This window comes from Leptodactylus fuscus, chromosome 5 (assembly GCF_031893055.1).
Source record: "Leptodactylus fuscus isolate aLepFus1 chromosome 5, aLepFus1.hap2, whole genome shotgun sequence".
Taxonomy (NCBI): domain Eukaryota; kingdom Metazoa; phylum Chordata; class Amphibia; order Anura; family Leptodactylidae; genus Leptodactylus; species Leptodactylus fuscus.
This window is the reverse complement of record NC_134269.1, coordinates 9,751,773-9,774,988: the sequence shown is the minus strand read 5'-3', so window position 1 is coordinate 9,774,988 and position 23,216 is coordinate 9,751,773. Positions and strand designations below refer to the sequence as shown.

Genomic DNA, 23,216 nt, shown 5'->3' with positions numbered 1-23,216 from the left:
CACTGGCTACTGGCTTTGTAGACGCGATGTGATGACGTCACATCATGTCTACAACTGTGTGCGAGAGAGAGAGAGACGCCAAGAGAGTGGCGGGGGAACGAGGAGAAGGTAAGTGTAATGTGTACACTGAGGTGGAACGTGAAACTGGGGGCAGAGATGGAGAGGACGGCATGACACTGGGGGCAGAGATGGGGGGACATGAATGTGGGGGCAGAGATTGTGGGGGCAGAGATGGGGGGGACATGAATCTGGGGGCAGAGATGGAGAGGACATGAATCTGGGGGCAGAGATGGAGGGGACATGAATCTGGGGGCAGAGATGGAGGGGACATGAATCTGGGGGCAGAGATGTGGGGACATGAATCTGGGGGCAGAGATGGAGGGACATGAATCTGGGGGCAGAGATGGAGGGACATGAAACTGGGGGCAGAGATGTGGGGACATGAATCTGGGGGCAGAGAAGTGGGGACATGAATCTGGGGGCAGAGATGTGGGGACATGAATCTGGGGGCAGAGATGTGGGGACATGAATCTGGGGGAAGAGATGGAGGGACATGAATCTGGGGGCAGAGATGGAGGGACATGAATCCAGGGGCAGAGATGTGGGGACATGAATCCGGGGGCAGAGATGGGGGACATGAATCTGGGGACAGAGATGGAGGGGACATGAATCTGGGTGAAGAGATGGGGAGACATGAATCTGTGGGCAGAGATGGGGACATGAATCTGGGGACAGAGATGGAGGGACATGAAACTGGGGGGCAGAGATGGAGGGGGGACATGAAACTGGGGGCAGATGAAGGGTGTATATGAAACTGGGGGAGAGATAGAGGGGGGACATATAATTTACGGGTGACTGTAGGAGGATTATACTGTCTGCAGGCACATGGAAAATTAATGAGAATGGGCGGAGTCAACAGAAAAGTGGGTGGGGCTAAATTTGCCACGGCGCGCTGCACGCACCGCACATGTTGTCCCTCTTTCGGTTCTTCAAAAGTTGGGAGGTATGTGAATGGCTCCGAGTCTCTTCACAGGTCTCTATTTTCATCAAAACAGACAAAGCTACAACATGTCAGGTTTTTTGGATGGTTTTAAAAACAGCAGCGTGATGGTCGTGTGAATAAGACCTTACTAAGATGCAATCTTAGGCCCCTTGCCAATGACCATGAGCTGGCCACTGGACATGGCCGGCACACGGATGTCAATGAATAGGAGCCACAAAGGCCAGGCTGCAAAATCAGATAGGAATAGGACCAGTCCTGAGTTTTGCGGCTAGGACCGTCTCCTGGCGAACTGATCCGTGTAATACACGGTCTTGTCCGTGGGCCGATAAAACCCCCCCAAGGCCCTGAGAGTAAGTTCACACAGGGTTTTTTGGTCAGGATTTTGAGGCCGTATTCGCCTCAAAATCCTGACCAAAAAGACGGCTCCCATTGAAATAAATGAGAGCTGTTCAGGTGTTTTTTTTACGGCTTGTTCCGGCTCCCGGAAAAACAAGCGAGGTGCTCATTTGTGAGGTGAAACGGCCTGAGGACACTCCCTCCTCCCGACTAAGCCTAATCCGGAGCGGAGTGCGTGACTGGATGCCGGTGCGGTCTCCGCCTCAGGTTCCGGCCAAAAAACCCTGTGTGAACTTACCCAAAACAAACCAATATCACAATAGCAAAGGGGCCAGAAATCGCAGACATTTTTGGTATTTTTTGAGTTTCTTTTTGTTGACTTTTAGACTAAAGTACCAAGTTGCCAAAACGTAGCTTTGCCGCTGTGGAAAAAAAACATGGCAGAAAAATATCTGCTGCGGAAAAGCTGCATCTTCGAAAATCGCAGCATGTTAATTCTACCTACGGAGACGCCGGCGGTTTCCCTATAGGTTTAATAAGAGAGGGAAATATGCCGAGAAAAATTCAGCAAAAACACTGTATAAAAAAAACCCCGCAATGCGCACTCGGTTATAGCATTAAAACTACATCTAAAACCAGATGGTGCACGGTTAGGGCATATTCACATGGTGCTTTTTTTTCCCCCTCAGAATAATACATGGCCTTTTTCCTATGTGTTTTTGAGGAATATTGCATCATGTAAGCCCAGCCTCACCCAGAGGAATAGGAACCAATCCTAGTAGGAACTCCACCTCACTGCTCGGTGCTCATAAGATGTGGGGGAGAAGGTCCAGCTGAGCACAATGAGGCGTCAGGTGGAGGGATGACCATGTGATGGGTGGGGTATAAAACTCAGATCTCTCCACACTTTCCTTGTATGACTTGTTAGGATGGATCTGTGGTGGAGTTGGCTGGTAGTGGGTCTTCTCTGTGGACCAGGCTTTAGCAATGCCTTGGGTAGACACCGGCGCCAGTCAGATGCTAGATGGAGGAGCTACCAGCTTGGAAGGGGATCTTCTAGAGGACTTGTACAAATTTCACCACAAGTAGGCTCTCCTAGAGGAAACTCTTTTCCTCAGCCAGTGTCTGGTTTTGGAGGAGGATTTCAGCCCCGACAGTTTATACAACCTGTACAGTCTCCATCCTCCCCCATCAGTTTGCAGTGTGCTGAGGACAGTATGGTGGTGATGGTGAACAGAGACTTCTATGGTAATGGTAAGCTGGTGAAGGCCTCAGACCTGACCTTGGGGACCTGCCAACCTACTGTAGTACAGCCTTCTGGAGTGGTATTTCAAAATGGTCTTCACGACTGTGGAAGTAACTTGGCGGTAAGTGTTTGGAGTAACTGTGTCCTAAAATCTTTCCTGTTCCAATCAACCATCTGAAGGCCATGTAATGGTTTCTGTTTCTAGTGTGCAAGGAATCTGTGATTCTAGAGGTGCTCAGTTATGGTATGACTGTACTTAAGTTGAAGCGTGCCCCTTAACTTATGTTCAGTGGTCAAGCCATACCCATTTTCCTGGTCTCCATAGGATTCCTGAGTCCACTCTGGAATAAATACACTACTCTTGCTGGTTTTTATACTCTTTCTTGACATATATCAACTATTTGTTTCATCTTCAAGATGACTCCAGGTTGGCTTGTCTACACGATCAACCTACTCTACAGACCCACCTCTCCCAGAAATGTTCCCATCACCAGGTTCAACCCTGCTGTGGTTCCCATCCAGTGTTATTACCCACGGTGAGTCTGTACCTATGACTTGGTCTATATCCAGATCTTCTGAAGGAGATGGTGTGGACTTATGAGCAGCAGTCTTCTCTAGGCCAATTTAATTCACTTCTATACTGGCATGTAGGGGCTCCTGTCTATACTTGTCCATCTTGTGAGGTGTCAAAAATAGCGTAGATTTTATGTATAACTCTTGCCAGTTTTCTATTTGGCCATGATCTCCTGGCCTGTCCTACTCCAACCCCTTCTGTAAAGTGCCAAGCTGATTGGGTAAAAAAAAAATGGGTTGTGGGGGAGGGACAATGTCATGTGTTTTGTGCCAAAAAGATCCAGTGTGCCTGTAACTATTTCCACCCCCACCCCACTTGATGTGTAATGGGGTCATGATCATAGGCCACAAATGTGGTTCAGTTTTTCAGAATCTAGTGACCATAGGAATGGCCTTAATTGTCATTATTTAGGTGATGCCTAGGAGTAGTCTGCATGCCCAAAGTACTATCCAAAAAATTCATAAGATATATAGTTGTATAACTCTTATTTTTGTCTTCTCTTACTTGGTCAGCCATGGCAATGTCAGCAGTAACCCCATCAAGCCAACATGGCTTCCTTACTTCACTACAGTGACTTCCGAAGAGAGACTGTCCTTCTCTCTGCGTCTCATGACCGGTAAGCCTTTCTAGCCCTATTGCCATGGTACAACGTCTCTTGGCTCATGTTAAAACTCCAGAATATTCTCTTTAGCTGACTGGAGTGCTCCCAGTTCCTCGATGGTCTTCCAGCTTGGTGACATAATCTACATAGAAGCCACTCTGGACATTCAGAACCACGATCCAATGATGCTGTTTGTGGATACTTGCAAGGCCACCATCACTCCAGATATGACCTCAACTCCTAGTTATGACCTAATATCTAACAATGGGTGAGTTTCTACCTTAATTTTGTACAAATCTTCAAGGTATATTGACTCTAATGGAGCTCCTTCCTCTAGATGCTTGATGGATGGGATCCAAGAAGATTCCTCTTCAGCCTTTGAAATGCCAAGACCTCAACCAAACATCCTCCGGTTCAAGGTTGATGCCTTCATCTTCATTGACAGTTCTACATCTTTGGTAAGGTCTTTGGCTATGTAGTTGGACTGTCTGTACTGACTTGGCATATAGTCATCTAGCTTGGGTTTCCTTAAGTAGACTGACTAAACTGTCCAGATGTTCCGTTTAACACTTTGCATGCTCAGTTTCAGTTGTTTATAGCTGTTGCTTCCAGACTATCTAGGATTTTTGCTGTTGAATAAAGCCTTGACCTAATCTATGAATGTCTATCCAGCATGATATCTTTGAAACCCCTGTAAGTTCAACTAGCCTAGTTCTAACCAACACTGAAGATGAGGCCATGTGTGATGGAAAGTAGGACATAATTTGATATTGGTCTTGCCTTCCAAGTATAAGTTAGTGACCTGTCCCATTACAACAATGTCCAATGCACATCTGCATGGCACAACGGTTTCAGACTTCTAATATATCTTGCATTATGAAAAGATGAAATGACTTGTAAATCTATCCTAGATCTTCATCACTTGCTCTCTGAGAGCTGCTGCCATCAACCAGACTCCAGATCCAATGAACAAGGCCTGCTCCTACAACAAGGCTACTGGCAGGTAAGGTCCAATGTAGCTATTGTATCTTGGGTGTTTTTGAGTAGAACCACCTAACTACATTGGGCCCCCTTTCTATTCTAGTTGGTCACCTGTGGAAGGCCCAAGTGGGATCTGCCAGTGTTGCTCCACTGGGAATTGTGCAGCTAACCAGGGAAGACCAAGAGGGTTTGGGAAGAGAGATGTTGGTGAGTAATCTTAAGTCCTCCACCTCATTCAATATGGACACAAAGTTAAGTGGTCATGGGTTCAACATGTATGGTCCTCATCAATACCCTTCAGTATAAGGATTTGGTGGATTAGATGGAGACAGTCTAACTACTTCTGTACTATAGTTCGGACATCATAGCTGGTCAAATGTACCACCACTTAACTGGTGGCCCTAGATGTGATAAACATTCTGCATATGAGTCACGAATGCCCCTCTAATGATTGGTATTTCCAAGGTTGAACACTATTGTTAATGAACCTGACATAATACTTCAGTAAATTCCTGCCAAGATTAAGTTTCACCTATACTTACAAGTATAGACTACTCCTGCTGCAAACTACTTCAAGCCCAATGGCTTTCATGTTCTAGACTGTATTATGAACCTCTGCAAACTTATTGCAAGAGTCTTATTACCTTGTTACTTTTTCTCCAGGTTCTCAAGAAGAGAAACATGGCCAGGCCATGGTAGGTCCCATTCTACTGACTGGAGCCAAGCCTAACCAGATCTCCAGAGCAGGAACTGCCCAAGCTTCCAGGATGCGTGCAGGACGTGAATCTCTACAGCTGTGGGTGTTGGTGGCCATTGGCTCCGTCTCTGCTGTAATTGTCGTCGTTGGTCTTGCTATGGTTGTGAAATGTCTCTGGACAAGACTTTCCCACAAAGAATCTGTGTCGCAATAAACACATTTTGATTAGTTCTTGTCTTTTCCTTGAGTCTCTTTGACGTGGCCAACAGACTGGGTTCCAAGGGCTTGTACATAAAGATAAAATGCATGGTACCTCAAGGTGAGATCTTGGGTAGCATGACATCCGTGTCAGAAACCGTATGGGGGCTGTAACTTGTTCCTTGCAGATATCCCTGCAGCTTTGGCTACATGACACCCTGTATGTTACTTTTCTTGTGCCAGATAGCTCAGTTTCTCCTAATGTTACATACAACTGCAAATGTCCCAACTTTCAAAGGATGAATGGGTGCTGCCATTTTGGGGAGAATTTCACCCTGACCGGTGATCCATGACAGCCAGGAGCTGCTTGTCTGGTTCCTACTACTTTTGCAGGCTGCTCTATGCAGCATGTAATAGAATTGTTGGGACTTTACAATGCATTAGTGATCTGTCTCCCCCCAACCAGGGGTCTAATAAATACAGTATGAAAAAAATTTAAATATTTTTAAATTTCCTTCCTTAGCGTAGAAGTTATTGAGAAACTCACACATTGGATAACCTCATGTCCAAAAAAATATCTTTTGCTGCTTTCCCTCTGAAAAAAATAACCAGAGCAATAGACGCTTCCCAAAATGGAACATCTGACTGCACGATAAGATGAACTATGCATCCCCCGTACACGGAAATATGAAAGTTACAGGTGACTCTGTATTAAGGGGTTCAACTGTAAAAACAATTCCCTGTCGTCCCAAGGCCTGTATTGTGCCGCTGTTGGGACTAGGGGAAACAGATTATCTACATAATCATCCAAACTTGTCATACCGAAACATGGAATACAAGTGTCATGTCCTTTTGGCTGAACAGTGAACGTGATAAAAACAGAGCTCATAAAGTCACACAAATGCACTTTTTCTCCAATTCCACCCCATTCTGAATTTTTGTCTAGTTTCCTAATACTTGGTACGGAATAAATGGTGATACGGTATGAAGGCAAGCTAATAGCAGTTTATATGTATTGCATTGCAATGGCGGCTTGTGTGTACATTGGAAATGGAACATCACTGGATTATCAAAGTGTGCCTGGTGCGGTCACATGACTGCCCTGGAAATCGAGGTAATTATTTTTAACTAAGGAAATTGGGCAGGGGAAGGGGTTTAGTTTAGGGTTTCATGTTTATTTTTCATTAGACAACCCCTTTAAGAACTGGAGATTTTTCAGATTGACCCGGGCTGCCTCATTGTTTTGCTGTTACAATGGCAGTTTGTGCATATTGGCCAACAAAAGAAAAAAAAAAACCTTAAACTGAGATTTCTCAGATTGTTTTGCCATTATGATGGCAGTTTGTTGTATATTGGGTAACAACCCCCCCCCCCCCAACTTCTTGTAGGGGTCTGTCACCCAGGATCTCACAAGTGTCACATTAGCGTGGCTTTGGGTAATGTTTACATGCTATAAGCCACGCTGCTCATTCGCCATACAGACTACCGAACGCATTGGCAAGCAGTGTGCGGTGAAAGCACACGGATGCCATGGATTATAACGGGGTCCATGTGCTTGCTGTGCACTGCTCACACGAATCATGTGGACAGGAAAGTAGATTGTGAGGAACTTTCCTGTTCGCATGTTCTCACGGCAATCATATGGATGAAACAGTCCAGGAAGTGGTGCAACGGCTGCCATATTGTAAGAGGCAAACCATGGTGGCAATGAACCCAAGCCTGATCACAGGACCAGCTTCCCTTTGCATGTCAGAGGTGATGGGTTGGACCAACTCCACTGGTATAGCAGATTCAATCAGTCATATCATGGCGGCTGTGTTACAGTCAGGACCATAAGATGCTCATCTAAATTTGGTTGAGTGAAAATCTAGAGAAGTAATAAACACCCCAAAATGGAGCCCCCTTATGACATAATAGTGCTGTTTTTGTAACCTATGTGAAACGGCCATGTTGGTCTACTGAAGTCTCTTGAACAATGGCCGTATGATGGCTGTTTTTGACAACGGCCATATTAAAACCCATAAATGTCTTTAGGTCTCTTCACGTATCTCTACGTCCATCAAAGCAGACAAAGAACATTAAAGATCTTTGATGGCTTTGAAAAATGGTCTATCAAAAAACCATGTACATGGAAATAATCCCATAGCCATTCATGGTTGTAAAATGGATGATTATGTAGATAATCTGTTTTCCCTTAGTCCCAACAGCGGCACAAAACGGGTAGCCTTGTGCCGCTGGTGGGACGACGGAAACATCTGTATGACGATGGTCTGAACAAGGCCTTACCGAAATGTAATAGTTGCATCTCATGTACAAATACAAAGACTGAATGGCCATGGTCACATGGGGGGTACATTTATTAAGCTACTTGAGCATTTTTGGCACAAATTGTGTTTTTTTTAGGTTTTTTTCTGCTCTACGCTTCAATTATGATATACTGCCCTCACCATTTTTGTTTTTTGGCAAAAAAAGGGGGCTTTACTTTCACTCACTTTACAATCCCCATTTGTTTTTGGCTTCATCACTGCCTGCAGAACCAGATTGTGTAGGGTTGGGTCACATTCACATGGTGCTTTTTTTTTTCTTCTTCACAAAAATGCATGTAAAAACACAGACCTGTTTGCGGAATAATCTACTATGTAAACCCAGCCTCACCCAGAGAAATGGGAACAAACCCCCTAGTATGATCGCCACATCATTGCTATATGCTTATAAGATGTGGTGGAGAAGGTCCAGCTGAGAACAATGAGGCGTCAGGTGGAGGGATGACCATGTGATGGGTGGGGTATAAAGCTCAGATCTCTCCACACTTTCCTTGTATGACTTGTTAGGATGGATCTGTGGTGGAGTTGGTTGGTTGTGGGGCTTCTTTGTGGACCAGGCTTTAGCAATGAATTGGGTAGACACCGACGCCAGTCAGATGCCAGATGGAGGAGCTACCAGCCTGGAAGGGGATCTTCTAGAGGACTTGTACAACTTTCACCAAGAGTAGGCTCTCCTAGAGGAAACTCTCTTCCTCAGTCAGTGTCTGGGTTTGGTTCTCTGAGAGGTTCTCAGCCTGTTCCTGGATGGGGCTCCAGATATACTGGAGGATTTCAGCCCCGGCAGTTTATACAACCTGTACAGTCTCCATCCTCCCCCATTAGTTTGCAGTGTGCTGAGGACAGTATGGTGGTGACTGTGAACAGAAACTTCTATGGTAATGGTAAACTAGTGAAGCCCTCAGACCTGACCTTGGGGACCTGCCAACTTACAGCAGTAGAGCCTTCTAGAGTGGTATTTGAAAATGGTCTTCACGACTGTGGAAGCACCTTAGCGGTAAGTGTTTGGAGTAACTGTCTTAATTCCTGTTGTCGCCGTTAACTATTGTCAGGTCATGGAATCCCTTCTGGTTGTCTTCTGTATGAAGAGAATCATTCTAGAGATGACCAATTGTGGAAAGGTTGTGCTCCTAAACTTATGACTGTCTTCTTGGTCTTGTTGTTCTAAACTAATGCTTGAGTTATATCTTAACACTCTTGTCATGTTTGTTCTTCAAGATGACTCCAGACTGGCTTGTCTACTTGATCTACCTCCACTACAACCCCACCTCTCCCAGCAATGTTCCCATCACCAGGTTCAACCCTGCTGTGGTTCCCATCCAATGTTATTACCCACGGTGAGTCTGTACCTATGACTAGATCTAGGTCTTCAGAAGGAGATGGTGTGAACTAGTATATGGTCTTCTACTCTTCGAGTACTCTGATCTAGCATAGGACTTTCACTTGTAAGCACTTGATATGACATGTAGAATTTATGAAGACCAGTATTTCCTATGCCAGACTTCATTCCCATGCTGTCATGAAGTGTGCTTGAAGGCTCCTGTCTACAGCCCATCTTGAGAGCCAAAAATGAAACTTTAGGAAGTAGACTTCAGGTATAAGTTTTTGCTGTTTGCTATAGTAAATCTAATTGGCCAAGCTTACTTGGCCCTCACTAATATCTGCCCTACTCCAATACTTTAGGGCCACAAGTATAGTTAGTCTTTCATAATCTTGTGACCATAGGAATGGCCTCAATTCTCGTTATTTAGGTGATGTCTAGGAGTAGTCTGCATGCCCAAAGTACTTTCCAAAACCTCATTAGATACATGGTTCTATAACTTTTATTTTTGCCTTCCCTTACTTGGCCAGACATGGAAACGTCAGCAGTAACCCTATCAAGCCAACATGGGTTCCTTACTTCACTACAGTGACTTCAGAAGAGAGACTGTCCTTCTCTCTGCGTCTCATGACTGGTAAGAAGCCTTTCTAGCCCTATTGCTATGGTACAACATCTCTTGGCTCCTCCTAAAACTCCAGAATGTACTCTTTAGCTGACTGGAGTGCTCCCAGTTCCTCGATGGTCTTCCAGCTTGGTGACATAATCTACATAGAAGCCACTTTGGACATTCAGAACCACGATCCAATGATGCTGTTTGTGGATACTTGCAAGGCCACCATCACTCCAGATATGACCTCAACTCCTAGTTATGACATAATCTCTAACAATGGGTGAGTTTCTACCTTAATTCTGTACAAATCTTTAAGGTACATTGACTCTAATGGAACTCCTTCCTCTAGATGCTTGATGGATGGGATCCAAGAAGATTCCTCTTCAGCCTTTGAAATGCCAAGACCTCAACCAAACATCCTCCGGTTTAAGGTTGATGCCTTCATCTTCACTGACAGTTCTACACCTTTGGTAAGGTCTCTGGTTATGACATTGGGCTGAGCCTATGACTGAGTTTCAATAACGTGTGTGTGACTATCTTGACCATGTCTAGGTTAGACTGCTCACTGTCATGACTGTTCTATCTCAACCTGTTGCTTCCAAAGTCACTAGCCAGTGTTTTGGCAATAAATCAGTTCAAGGACTCTTTCACCAATATACATGTATATAGGCATGGTGTTCCTGAAACCCTTGTAAAGTCAAGCAGCCATGCACAGCCTAGGCCCATCAAACTTGCACGATGAGGCCATGCATGGACAGTAGGATATACTTGGTTTCTACCATCCATCCTGCTCTACTTTGGGAGGTGTTGCTTCTTTGTTACACATACTTGTAATGGTATAATTGAGAAGAGTAGTGGGACTCTCAGATTCTTGTTATATATCTTGTATAAGGAAGAAAATGACATGACTTGTAATCTATTTTAGATCTTTATCACTTGCTCTCTGAGAGCTGCTGCCATCAACCAGACTCCAGATCCAATGAACAAGGCCTGCTCCTACAACAAGGCTACTGGCAGGTAAGGTCCAATATAGATCTTGTACTCCTTAATTGGTGTCTTGGAGATGGACTACTCTACTATATGCCCCCATTTCTGTTCTAGTTGGTCACCTGTGGAAGGCCCAAGTGGGATCTGCCAGTGCTGCTCAACTGGGAACTGTGCAGCTGGCCCAGGAATACCCCGGGTCCCTCCTGCTGGAAGACCAAGAGGGTTTGGGAAGAGAGATGTTGGTGAGTCATACTTGTTGCAGTGATCTTAAAGGGATTCTACCATTAAAATGAATTTTTTTTTTTTTTTGGCAATCACACATTGGAATAGCCTTTGGAAAGGCTATTCGTCTCTTACCTTTAGATGTGGTCTCCACTGCGCTGTTCCTTAGAAATACCAGTCTTTACCGGTATGCAAATTGGTCCCCTTGCAGCAATGGGGGCGGGCCCTAGGGCTGAAAATGCAATGGGGGTGTCCCTACCTCTGCTCGAAAACGCACTCCAGCAACGCCTCTTTGGCTGGATCCTCCCCTTCGTTGTCGTCTTTTGCATCACCTCCAATGCCTGCACAGTTGGCTCTGCCAGGGAGACTCCAGCAGAGCAGAGTGTGTATGCTGGTCGGTGGCCATTTTTGGGAGGCCGCTCTTGCTCTTGTAGTTCAATACAGGAGCAGCCTCCCAAAAATGGCCAGCATGCGCACTCGGCTCTGCTGGTGTCTCACTGACAGAGCCAACTGTGCAGGCATCGGAGGTGATGCAAAGGAAGATGACGAAGGGGAGGATCCAGCCCAAGAGAGGCGTCGCTGGAGCGTGTTTTTGAGCAGCAGTGAGGATGCCCCCATCACATTTTCAGCGCTGGGGCCCGCCCCCATCACTGTGAGGACTAACTTGCATACCGGTATTTCTAAGGAACGACGCAGTGGAGACCACGTCTAAAGGCAAGTGACTAATAGCCTTTCTAAAGGCTATTCCAACGTGTGATCACCAAAAAAAATTCATTTCAATGGTAGAATCCCTTTAAGACCTCCACCCCATTCAATATGATACCAAGGTGCATGATATCCTTCCAATGCACACAGGTATTGATGAGGAAGTCTCATCTGTGCCAACTTGGCTAGGGCACCCCAACTATTATACAGGGCACCCACATGTCTAAATTGGTGGACCTGGATGTACAGTATCACATGTTGAACATAATATACTTCTCTCAAGCTGAAAGGCTTGCATGTTCTAGGCTGGACTATGAAACTTTGCTAATCTATTGTTAGAGGTTCTTACAATCCTTATATTTTCCAGGTTCTCAAGAAGAGACACATGGCCAGGCCATGGTAGGTCCTATTCTACTGACTGGAGCCAAGCCTAACCAGATCTCCAGAGGAACTACCCAAGCTTCCAGGATGAGTGCAGGACGTGAATCTCTACAGCTGTGGGTGCTGGTGGCCATTGGCTCCGTCTCTGCTGTAATTGTTGTCGTTGGTCTTGCGATGGTTGTAAAATGTCTGTGGAAAAGATTTTCTCACAAAGTGTCTGTGTCACAATAAATGACTTGAGTATTCTTGTCTTGTTCATGGGTCTCCTTGACATGGCCAACGCTTCAGTTTTTGTTCTAAGGGCTAATCGTGTAGACAAAGTATTCTAGGACATCTGTACATGAACCTATGGGGGCTACGACTTGGTTCTGCTGGTGACCAGATCCCTCCTACAATGTAGCCATGGTCAGCATGTCCAGCAGAAATGTTACAATTGCAACGTGTGACTTGTGTAAATGCCCTCAGCCCGTGCAGTAGGTACATCAATAGCTTTGGGTTTATACTGAAGTGATGTTACGAACTCTTAATGCATTAAGTTTCTCATGCCCCATGTGACTCCTCATTTTGGTGTGCTGCCTAGGGCACTGAAGACCTGCCTCTCTTCCTTTTGGCATACTTGCATGGGTGATGGGCTTCCTTCCACTTTTGATATAGGTGTCTACTCTTGTACAATGCATAGCTCCTTTTCCGGTATTGGGGTACTCAGTAGGCAGTGGTCTGGTATCAAAGGTGGAAGGAAACCTGTAGCCTCTGCTGATTGACTTGACCACTTCCTTCAGCAATCCAATAGGTGCCCAACTCCTTGAAGATCTTGGTGCCCAACTCCTTGAAGATCTTGGTGCCCAACTCCTTGAAGATCTTGGTGCCCAACTCCTTGAAGATCTTGGTGCCCAACTCCTTGAAGATCTTGGTGCCCAACTCCTTGAAGATCTTGGTGCCCAACTCCTTGAAGATCTTGGTGCCCAACTCCTTGAAGATCTTGGTGCCCTACTGGTGCTTTCTTCTACATGCAACTGGAGGAACCTCAAATGACAATGAACTCTTTGGAGATATGGCCTAGTTGGGCTAAACTCTACCATAATGTGTGTAGCCTACTTGTAAATTATAAGCGACTGTGCAAGGGCCGAAAATCTCCATGTTGTGAATGAACCAGGATATGTCACATGGCAGTGACCCCTTTAGCATGGCTATAGTGTCTACTTGTGACCCACATTCTCCACTATGCATGCTCTTACCTTTGGTCTCCTCTGGTATTGGAGGAAGCAGGTGCCTCGGGGAAAAGGGGTAGATACTAGTATGGAGTGGTGTAAATCAGGTGTGTTGTGCATCCAGTGGTTGACACTGCCCTGAGTGACTTGATATGGGGAACCACCTTAATATAGCCACGTCCTCCCGGGTGTGTTAGTGGTGCATATAGGAGAGGCAGAGTTAACCTCTACTTCATGTGCTGTGACAACTTCTAGTTGCAAAAAAGCCTAATGTACTTTTAGGTTGCTGTACATTGGGGGAGGACACAAGGTGACTACATTCACTAACATTAGTAAAGGATTTGTGTACATCAACTTGGTGATCTTTGGACATGGGGGGAGTCCGAGCCGAATTCCGTTGAGATGTCTTTGGAGGAAAAGTGTAGTAAACTATTGCAAACAGCTAGGAGATTATACAAAGTCCTTGATCAGATTCCGACCCAAGACAACTGCAGCACTGCGAGGTGACATTGCTAACCACTGAGCCACCATGGTAAGGTGTTTTTATGTTAAAGTTATCCATTCTGTAGTGCACTGATCTAAGTCTATATGCATGGAGCCTTGGGTTGTGGCCACACATTGCACAAATTTTACAACCTATGCATGTTTATTAGAGATGAGCGAACACTGTTCGGATCAGCCGATCCGAACAGCAGGCTCCATAGAAATTAATGGATGCACCTGGCATGCAGACTTTGCCGGCGGCCGGCCGCTTCCATTCATTTCTATGGGAGCGTGCTGTTCGGAATGGCTGTTCCGAACAGTGTTCGCTCATCTCTAATGTCTATGGGTCTATTCACATATCTGATTTTTTTTTTTTTTTTTTTTTGATGGACCCTTTCTCATGTCCATCAAGAGAACTGACTTGCTCTATCTTTGATGGACATAAAAATAGCCATGTGCATAGACATTGGTAAGTTATAAAATGGCCACCACAAAGCCATTGGTCGTGTAAGACCCTTCAACTAATGGGCAACAGGGTCCTAGAGGTAGCGATTGCTACTAGGCCTAGAAACCACAGGGGACACAAAGGGCTCTCAACAACATAGCAAGATATTCTAGATGGCACATGGCAAGTGGGGCCCAGTCATAATCTTGCTAAGGTGCCCCATTGTTCCTAGTTTGCCCCTAGTGTATACCCAGCCCACCCAACGGCCACTTGGTATTCATTAACTTCTTGTTTGCAGCCACTCTTGGCTTTGGCTCAAAACCTGCCCATGTGTATATATCCTAATTGAGTCATAGTGCTATAAAAATCTGCAGCGGAGGCCTGACCTTCCTGAACCTGATCACTGTCCTCCGAGCCTATGGGAATATATTATATGCAATACTACAATGATATAAGACCAGGACTTCATGGTGGTGACTAAACAGCAATGGCGACTATTATCTCACATGTGATCAAGTTCATTCGCGATATATCCAGAAGTCAGAAAAGTCATGTGATCCCTCCAATATGGCTGCAGTAGAAGTCAATGGGTCAGTTATTAACATACGGAAATAGGGATTGACATCCGAGTTACGTCCATTTAATAGGGATCACTGGGTTGGGTTATCAAAGAAGTACGAGGAACGGATGCAAAACGGACATCTGCTTTTCACGGCCGAGAAACAGATATGGCCACTGGCCAAACGTTCCTGTAGAATGGACATATCGGTCTGTCTCTGGTCATGTGACAGCCATTTTAACATTCCATGAAATTCTTTGGGTGTATGCACATGTAACAGTCATAACGGACATGTGAATACCTTCATTCACTCCCTTTGTGTATACACACGACCCCTTCTCGGACACATAGCTCTGCCTATTTTGCATCCGTTCCGTGTCTGGTTTTGGTGGCCAATCACCATTGTTTTTGCAGCTATTTTTAACTGAAGGTTACAAAAAACATGAACTATATTGGAATTTTGTTTTTGACCCAACCTACTGATCCATTTTTATGTCTGTGTCTCCCTCCTAATGGTCAAATGTAGATCATGTCCTGTTTTTAGCAGACCAACTCCTGGATTGAACTGAGATGAATGTCTGTAACACACAACCTCAGCTCTGCATGGCCATATCCCCATCATAGGTGAACAGTGTCCAGCTGGGTAATTACCTGCTCCATCTGCAGAGCTGACCATGTGATGGGTGGGGTATAAAGCTCAGCTCCCTCCACCCTTTCCTTGTGTGTCTTGTCCTACAGTCAGGATGGAGCTGTGGTGGTGTTGGTTAGTACTAGGACTTGTTTTTGGATCAGGCTTTAGCAATGCCTTGAGTAGACACCGGCGCCAGACTAATATGTGGTGGAGAAGTTATCAGCCTGGGTTAGGATCTTCTAGAGCACTTGGACAACCTACATCACGAGTAGGCTCTCCTAGAGGAAACCCTTGGCCTCAGTCAGTGTCTGGTTTTGGCTCTCTGAGAGGTTCTCAGCCTGTGCCTGGATGGGGGTCCAGGAATTCTGGAGGATTTCAGTCCCGACAACTTGTGCTACCTACACAATCTCCATCCTCCCCCATCAGTTTGCAGTGTGTTGAGGACAGTATGGTGGTGACTGTAAACAGAAACTTCTATGGCAATGGTAAGCTGGTGAAGCCCTCAGACCTGACCCTGGGAACCTGTGCATTTGGATCACAGACTACAGATACCATGGTGGTTTTTGATAATGGCCTTCAAGACTGTGGAAGCGACTTGGCAGTAAGTGGATGTGTAGAATTGGTGATTTCTAATGATAATAGTTGACTAGGGCATTATAACTCTGTATCCTAATGTTCCTCCATAGTATGCAGAGATGTTGGATCTAGATATGCGTTCCTTAAGAAATCTGTTTTCATTACTAAAACCCCCCCAAAAGTACTATCCTGTTGACCACATGGGCTTCCATTACCCAACTACTTGTAGTGGTTTATTTCTGACCATATGGTGGGTTTTGCCCATTACTTGACCAACAGAGAAAATTTCCTACCACTACCACCATCATAAACCTTTCACTAAGTAGTTTAATACCTTAGCCCAACCTCTACATGAATGTTGTACTGACTCTTATAGAAGGTGATATCTCTAACCATACCTTAATTCTGTTTGACTTGAGATTGACCTTGTAATGTTTCTTTAAGATGACTCAAGACTGGCTTGTCTACTCGATCCACCTCCACTACAACCCCACATCTCCCCGCAACGTTCCCATCACCAGGTTCAACCCTGCTGTGGTTCCCATCCAGTGTTATTATCCACGGTGAGTCTGTTCTTATGGTATCTAATAGCCAGATCTTCTAAGGATACTTCTAATAGTAAATTTCCATTTAGAGCTGTTCTATTAAGGTGGAGCCTTCCTTAAAGGGAACAAAACATGGTTTCACTCTTCCAAAAGTCTAGCCATAACCTGTAGGTCGTCTTCAGTGGAACTGAACATATGTCTTCGGTTCTTGGAATGCTGATCATCTTCACTAATGTCCCTTCTATAGACAATATGAAGTATCTATTAAGGTGCAAATCAATAATATATCTAGACTGACTTGTAGCACGACTCTAGCCCAGAGTAGTAGTTGGCGTTGACCCAACTGTTTTTTACATTCTGGATAACCTTCTAACTGAAATTTCCCACTAAATGTCCACTGTTAAAATCTTCCCTCCAGTGTTGCGTCTACCTGATGGACCATCTCTTGGATGTTCAAACCACAGCTGGTGCTCTTCAATGTCCTTAGTTCCTCCCTGTTTTCTCTTGTATATGGCTGATTCTGTTATAAGGCTCAAAGTCTGTTCTTTATATTCTAAAGTCCTTCTCCTTTCTAGGCATGGCAATGTCAGCAGCAATGCGGTCGCGCCAACATGGATTCCCTTCAGCACAACAGTAACTTCAGAAGAACGACTGGCCTTCTCCTTGCGTCTCATGACTGGTAAGTGACTACCTAGTAGCGTATCTGTGCAGAGTCACTTGGTCTATGCTAATAGACTTAAATTACATCCCCAGCGGACTGGAGCGGTCCCAGTTTATCAGTGGTCTTCCTGCTTGGTGAACTCATCTACATTGAAGCTTATCTGGACATTCAGAACCATGAACCGATGATGCTTTTTGTTGATAGATGTGTGGCCACCATTACTCCAGACATGACCTCCACTCCTAGCTATGACATAATATCCAATAATGGGTGAGTTGCTGTCACTAATGAACAAGCCTTCATTGTGCGCTGTTATCGCTAACTGATCTCCTCTACAGGTGCTTGATGGATGGGATGCAAGAAGATTCTTCTTCAGTCTTTGTTTCTCCAAGACTTCGACCAAACGTCCTCCGGTTCATGGTTGATTCCTTCAGGTTCATAGAGAGCGACCTTTCTATGGTGAGGACAAGAGGTGGTGGTAGACTCCAATGGAGAGGTTCTCTTCTAGAAGCAAGTGTCCATATTTCTCTACATGGCATGTTTTACTCCATGCAATGTATCTTAATGGCTGCCTTATTATGGAGTCAAGATCAGTGTCTATGTAACCTAGAGGCACTGGGGACAACTTATTAAAACTGTAAGTTTTTGGTGCCATTTGGGCAAAGGGGCTCCATCCCTGTGCCAAAATGGAAACCGATGCCTAATAACTGGTGTGACCCTTAAGACAGTTGGGCAGAGGCGTCCCTGCCTCAGCCTGCACTACCTACACTTGCAGAATGTCAGGCAAGACAGAGATCAGGGCTTGTGGTGTATTTTTAACACCAGGGCCTTGTGCCAAATATGCCCTTCAAGATCACCTCACCTTGTGTGGGAGAACAGCCAAACTACAACATGTCTTCCAAAAGGAGAGTCCCATCTGGAGATGGTTTTTGCCCCTCAGTATAATTCCTGGTAGAACATGCATGATCTGTTATACCTTACACACTATAGTGACTTCTCCTAAAGAAACCTAGTACTCTTTTTGATCCATTTATGGAGCCTTTTGCTTTTATGTCTTGGTCCATGTTAAGATGTTTAGACTAAAATTTTCATCCTAGATGTACATCACCTGTTCTCTGAGAGCTGCACCCATCAACCAGACCCCTGATCCAATGAACAAGGCCTGCTCCTACAACAAGGCATCTGGCAGGTAGGACCCTCCTCCAGTATAAATGGATATTTTGCATAAAATGGATATACAACGTTAGATGGTGTCTCTGACAACTATGGTTAACACTTGGTTGACTATCTTCTAGTTGGTCACCTGTGGAAGGTCCAAGTGCAATCTGCCAATGTTGCTCCACTGGGACCTGTGCAGCTGGTCAGGGAATGCCCTGGATCCCTCCTCCTGGAAGACCAAGAGGGTTTGGGAAGAGAGATGTTGGTGAGTTCTATAGTTGGACTTCCCCCTAGATATTGCTTATGGATGGATTTGCCTTATGTAATGTACCATACACAGTTGTATATAAGAATTTCTCCTCTTCCAGGTTCTCATGAGGATAAACTTGGCCTGGCTGTACTGGGACCTATCTTAGTGTCTGGCTCCAAGCCCGATGAGTTCTCCAGAGCAGGAACTGCCCAAGCTTCCAGGATGGGTGCAGAACGTGAACCTCTACAGTTGTGGGTGTCAATGGCCATTGGCTCTGTCATTGCAGTGGTTGTTGCTGTTGCTTTTACTATGGTTGGAAAATGTCTTCTGAAAAGATTCTCACTAGTTGTCCAGCAATAAAAACATTGAAAAGTATCTTGTTCTGGAGTCTCTTTACTAGCGCAAAAGTATTACAGCAAATGGTTATGGCTTTACTGGATTCCTATTGTGAACGCATGACCAGGTCTGGCTATGAACCTTCACTCAACTGCATAGCCATGACTGGTACCAGAGTTACTTGAAGGATCTACTGAAAAATTTCACTTGGATGGGCATTCAGGTTTTGACTGATGGAAGTGTGAATAAAGCCCAATGTTCTATGGAGTGATGTCTACCAGTGCTTACATTGGTGAAGAGAAACTTGGGGTGGGAGAACTTGGTTGGGGGGACTCCCTTCCTTTCTCCTTTTCAGATGCCGGAGTATAATAGACCCAGGGGAGGTTACAAACATAAAGTTGGCTCTGGTGCACTCCCCACAGATGTTGGCCATCTTCAGTGATGTACAGGCCATCACGTGAGCAGGGTCTTGCCTTGCAAAAGGATGCAAGCTGCAGCCAGAGCCCTGAAGCCTTCTGGGGCCAGGAGAGGTAATTAACTGTTTATGTTCTGTATTCTGGGTCAGACTGATGGTATCTATACCCTACATTGTGAGTCCCCTGGAGTTCTCGTCCACTGCCTAGGAAAGATGTGGGGATGTATCTGGCAGAGAGCAGTTGGGTTTTTCTAGTCCTGACAACCAGTTTCACTAAAAATCTTTAAGCAAACCTCAACCATACAATACAGGGGCATAAATAAGAACAATGTTGTCCCATAGACTACCCCTTCCTTTTCCTGGCTTCACATGATTAATATCCATTCACTGACCCCACATACCATATTTCCTCCTTTATCCACCCTGATCTAGTATTCTGCCCCTTTACAAGCCCTCATCGAGTAACTTTAGGCCGTTACCACTGCTGATAGTCACTTACCCCTCACTGCGCACTCCACCCTTTTGCTTTGTTACAACCTCCTGTTGAGTGTCACAACATTGAGGACGAGACATTTGGGTGCAGTTTTGCATTGGGACGTATTGTGGTGCCCCTTGGAGGTTGAAGGTGAAGCGGACATGACAGTAAGTAGGGGACAGCTAAATAAGTGTATTACAACCCCCCCCCCCAAAAAAAAAAAGTAGGAGGGGGGGGGGGGGGTCAGTGATTGTGTAGGGCCAATTATATAACTTATATTCTGTATTTTTAGTGGTTTTCGTGTCTACCTCTAATTGTCAGTTCTCCCTGAGCTGGTAGGTGGGGACTAGCTCCTATAACAGCACATGGAAAAACAGGAGACCCTGCTCTATAACTCAGTCTTACTCAGAAGAATCAGCAGGACCATAGTGGACATGATAGAGAAGTACTAACTTGAATTGATGTGAGTAAAGCACTTGGGTAAGAAAGAAACTTACTGTTATCTGCAGCAGCCTCTGTGCATGTGCCTCTAACTCCTCCTATGGTCATAGAATTCTATTGTGAGCTGTCATATGACCCCTCTGAGAGCTACAGTCTGTCGAGAGGGCAATAAGGATTCAACAGAGATCTCAGATTGAAAACCAGATTAGCAGGGAGTAAGAAAAGAATCCAATTAGTGGAGAAAAGCATTTTTCTCTGGTACGGTACATGACAAATTCTATATTCTTCTGTAGTATAAATTACTTTACCTAAAAAATTTACATAATCCATTAGACTGAGCACATGCGTAACAATGAGTAGTGATGGACAAATCGATTATTTTTGGAAATATTTGAGAGGTTTGATCATTGGAAGTGTTACTAAAATACTAATAGTATAATATGTCACAGGGCAGGTGCACTGATACTTACTTTCCCTCACCTCTCCTGGGTTTCCTTGAGATGCCCAGTACTAGGGTTGAGCCGATCTTGAGATTTTAGGGTCATTTATAAAATCTGATTTTCGATCATTTTCCAGCCGATCGTGAAATTTGCTTGATCGCCGATCTGGATCCGATCTTACCCGATTGCTCAACCCTAATGTTAGCTTTTCCCACAATGCTTGGGCAGTAGACAGGCATTGTGGGAACGAACCTCCAACCTCGATCCCGCCGGAAAAGATCGGGATCGGAATTCCAATCGCGATCGTGAAATTTACTAGATCGCTGATCGGAATCCGATCTTTTCCGATCCTGATCGCTCAACCCTACCTAGTACTCCTGTGAACATCTTCAGTTCGGCATCCAGGGTCAAGTCATTGGTGGTTGGGTGTTAGATTACCCTCATGGTATTCTGGCTGGAAGAGGACCGAAGATGCCAGTGAAGGAGCACTGAACTCTGCACGGGAGCCCAGGAGCCAGACCATAGGTGAAAATAAGTCCTCAGGTCTTGCCTAGTTGTGAAATCTTAACTAAGGTGTAAACGGCACTTCTAATATCCTTGTTCCTTAAGCTGTATATCAGAGGGTTGAACAGAGGAGTCACCAGGGCATAAAGTAAGGTCAGACCCTTGTTTGCATTTATGAACTTCTCCTTCAGTGGAAAGATGTATATGGAGGACAACGTCCCGTAATACAGACATACCGAGATGAGGTGGGAGCTACAGGTGGAGAAGGCCTTCTGTCTCCCTATGCTGGAGGGAATTTTCAGGACTGTCTTTAGAATAGAAATGTAGCTGGCCACAATGAACAGAAACGGAGACAATATTATGGGGTAAGCAAGCAAAGCTGTGACCAAATCCAAGGAAGATGTGTCCGAACAAGAAAGTTTAACCAGAGGAGCAACATCGCAAAAAAAATGGTTGATTATGTTATGGTAACAGAATGTCAACTTTGCCAGAAAAACACATACAACACTGGACAAGGAGAAACCGAACAACCAGCAGACGGTGACCATCTGTATTTGGTGTGTGAAGGTCATAATGGTGGCATAGTGTAAAGGTCTACAGATGGCCACATGTCGGTCAAAGGACATTATTGCCAATAACAAGCACTGGGCAATGGTGGGGACGCCTGATAAGTAGAACTGGAGTATACACTGAGGAACGGTGATCTTCCCTCCACCCTCCAGTATCAGCCGCAGCATGTTGGGCACAATGTCGGTGGTGAATAAGATCTCCGATAGAGACAGTTGGCTGAGGAAGAAGTACATCGGGCAATGAAGACTCTTTGTGGCTGCAAACAGAATAATAAGAAGGACGTTTCCAGATAAAGCCATGATATGAACCATCAGTAGGATGATGAAAATTAAAATCCTAAAGTCGTTGAGGTTCCCGAAACCAAGAAGAAAAAATTCAGTGAGCACAGTCTGATTCTCTTCATCCATTCCCTGAAGACCAGAAGAATTAACTTTCTGGTTAATAATATTTAGGGTTCAAAACTCCACAAAGAACTCATTGATGTTTTGGTCCTCTGCTGACCAGGACAGTTGTCATAAATTGGGGTAACAGGCTTGGTTGATAAGGTCCACCAAAAATTTGAGGAATCCAGTTCAAGTTTTGGTGAGACATCAGGTCTTAGTAATGGTCTGGGTCTGTGCTGTAACCAAATAGTGAAGACGGATGAGCATTAAAGAGTATTAGTTATTAGTTCTATCTATGGCTCCAAATAACATAATCTCATCCTTAATGTTAGCATAATGTAAAAAACTTGACATCATGGAATGTCCGCTTGTTGCCCCCACAATGTATATTGCCCTCCTTAGTGTCCCCACACTGTATATTGCCCTCCTTAGTGCCTCCACACTGTATATTGTTCTCCTTAGTGTCACCACACTGTATATTGTTCTCCTTAGTGTCACCACACTGTATATTGCCCTCCTTAGTGTCCCCAAAGTGTATATTACCCTCCTTAGTGCCTCCACACTGTATATTACCCTCCTTAGTGTCCCCACACTGTATATTGCCCTCCTTAGTGCCCCCACACTGTATACTGCTCTTCTTAGTGCCCCCACACTGTATACTGCTCTTCTTAGTGTCACCACACTGTATATTGTTCTCCTTAGTGTCACTACGCTGTATATTGACCTCCTTGATGTCCCCACACTGTATATTGCCCTCCTTAGTGCCCCACGCTGTATATTGTTCTTCTTAGTGTCACCACACTGTATATTATTCTCCTTAGTGTCACCACACTGTATATTGCCCTCCTTAGTGCCCCCACACTGTATATTGCCCTCCTTGGTGCCACCACACTGTATATTGTTCTCCTTAGTGTCCCCACACTGTATATTGCCCTCCTTAGTGTCTTTGCATT

General features: G+C 45.0%; 4 protein-coding genes across 4 annotated transcripts; 3 read left to right on the top strand and 1 right to left on the bottom strand.

Moving 5' to 3' along the window:
• The first annotated feature begins 2,268 nt into the window (after positions 1-2,268).
• Positions 2,269-5,652, top strand: LOC142204677 (zona pellucida sperm-binding protein 3-like). Its single transcript, XM_075275983.1, has 8 exons — positions 2,269-2,706; positions 3,003-3,121; positions 3,672-3,775; positions 3,851-4,028; positions 4,098-4,218; positions 4,672-4,763; positions 4,845-4,948; positions 5,405-5,652. Exons 1-8 carry the CDS (start codon positions 2,269-2,271, stop codon positions 5,650-5,652), a joined length of 1,404 nt encoding a protein of 467 aa, XP_075132084.1.
• Positions 5,653-8,468: 2,816 nt separating this feature from the next.
• Positions 8,469-12,414, top strand: LOC142204676 (zona pellucida sperm-binding protein 3-like). Its single transcript, XM_075275982.1, has 8 exons — positions 8,469-8,954; positions 9,176-9,294; positions 9,809-9,912; positions 9,991-10,168; positions 10,238-10,358; positions 10,814-10,905; positions 10,990-11,117; positions 12,170-12,414. Exons 1-8 carry the CDS (start codon positions 8,469-8,471, stop codon positions 12,412-12,414), a joined length of 1,473 nt encoding a protein of 490 aa, XP_075132083.1.
• A 3,207-nt stretch (positions 12,415-15,621) lies between these two features.
• Positions 15,622-19,059, top strand: LOC142204393 (zona pellucida sperm-binding protein 3-like). Its single transcript, XM_075275704.1, has 8 exons — positions 15,622-16,110; positions 16,530-16,648; positions 17,206-17,309; positions 17,384-17,561; positions 17,630-17,750; positions 18,389-18,480; positions 18,587-18,714; positions 18,818-19,059. The coding sequence occupies exons 1-8, from the start codon at positions 15,622-15,624 to the stop codon at positions 19,057-19,059; spliced, it is 1,473 nt and encodes a 490-aa protein (XP_075131805.1).
• A 2,286-nt stretch (positions 19,060-21,345) lies between these two features.
• On the bottom strand, positions 21,346-22,287 carry LOC142204391 (olfactory receptor 10R2-like). Its single transcript, XM_075275703.1, has one exon. The coding sequence runs from the start codon at positions 22,285-22,287 to the stop codon at positions 21,346-21,348; it is 942 nt and encodes a 313-aa protein (XP_075131804.1).
• Positions 22,288-23,216: the final 929 nt, after the last annotated feature.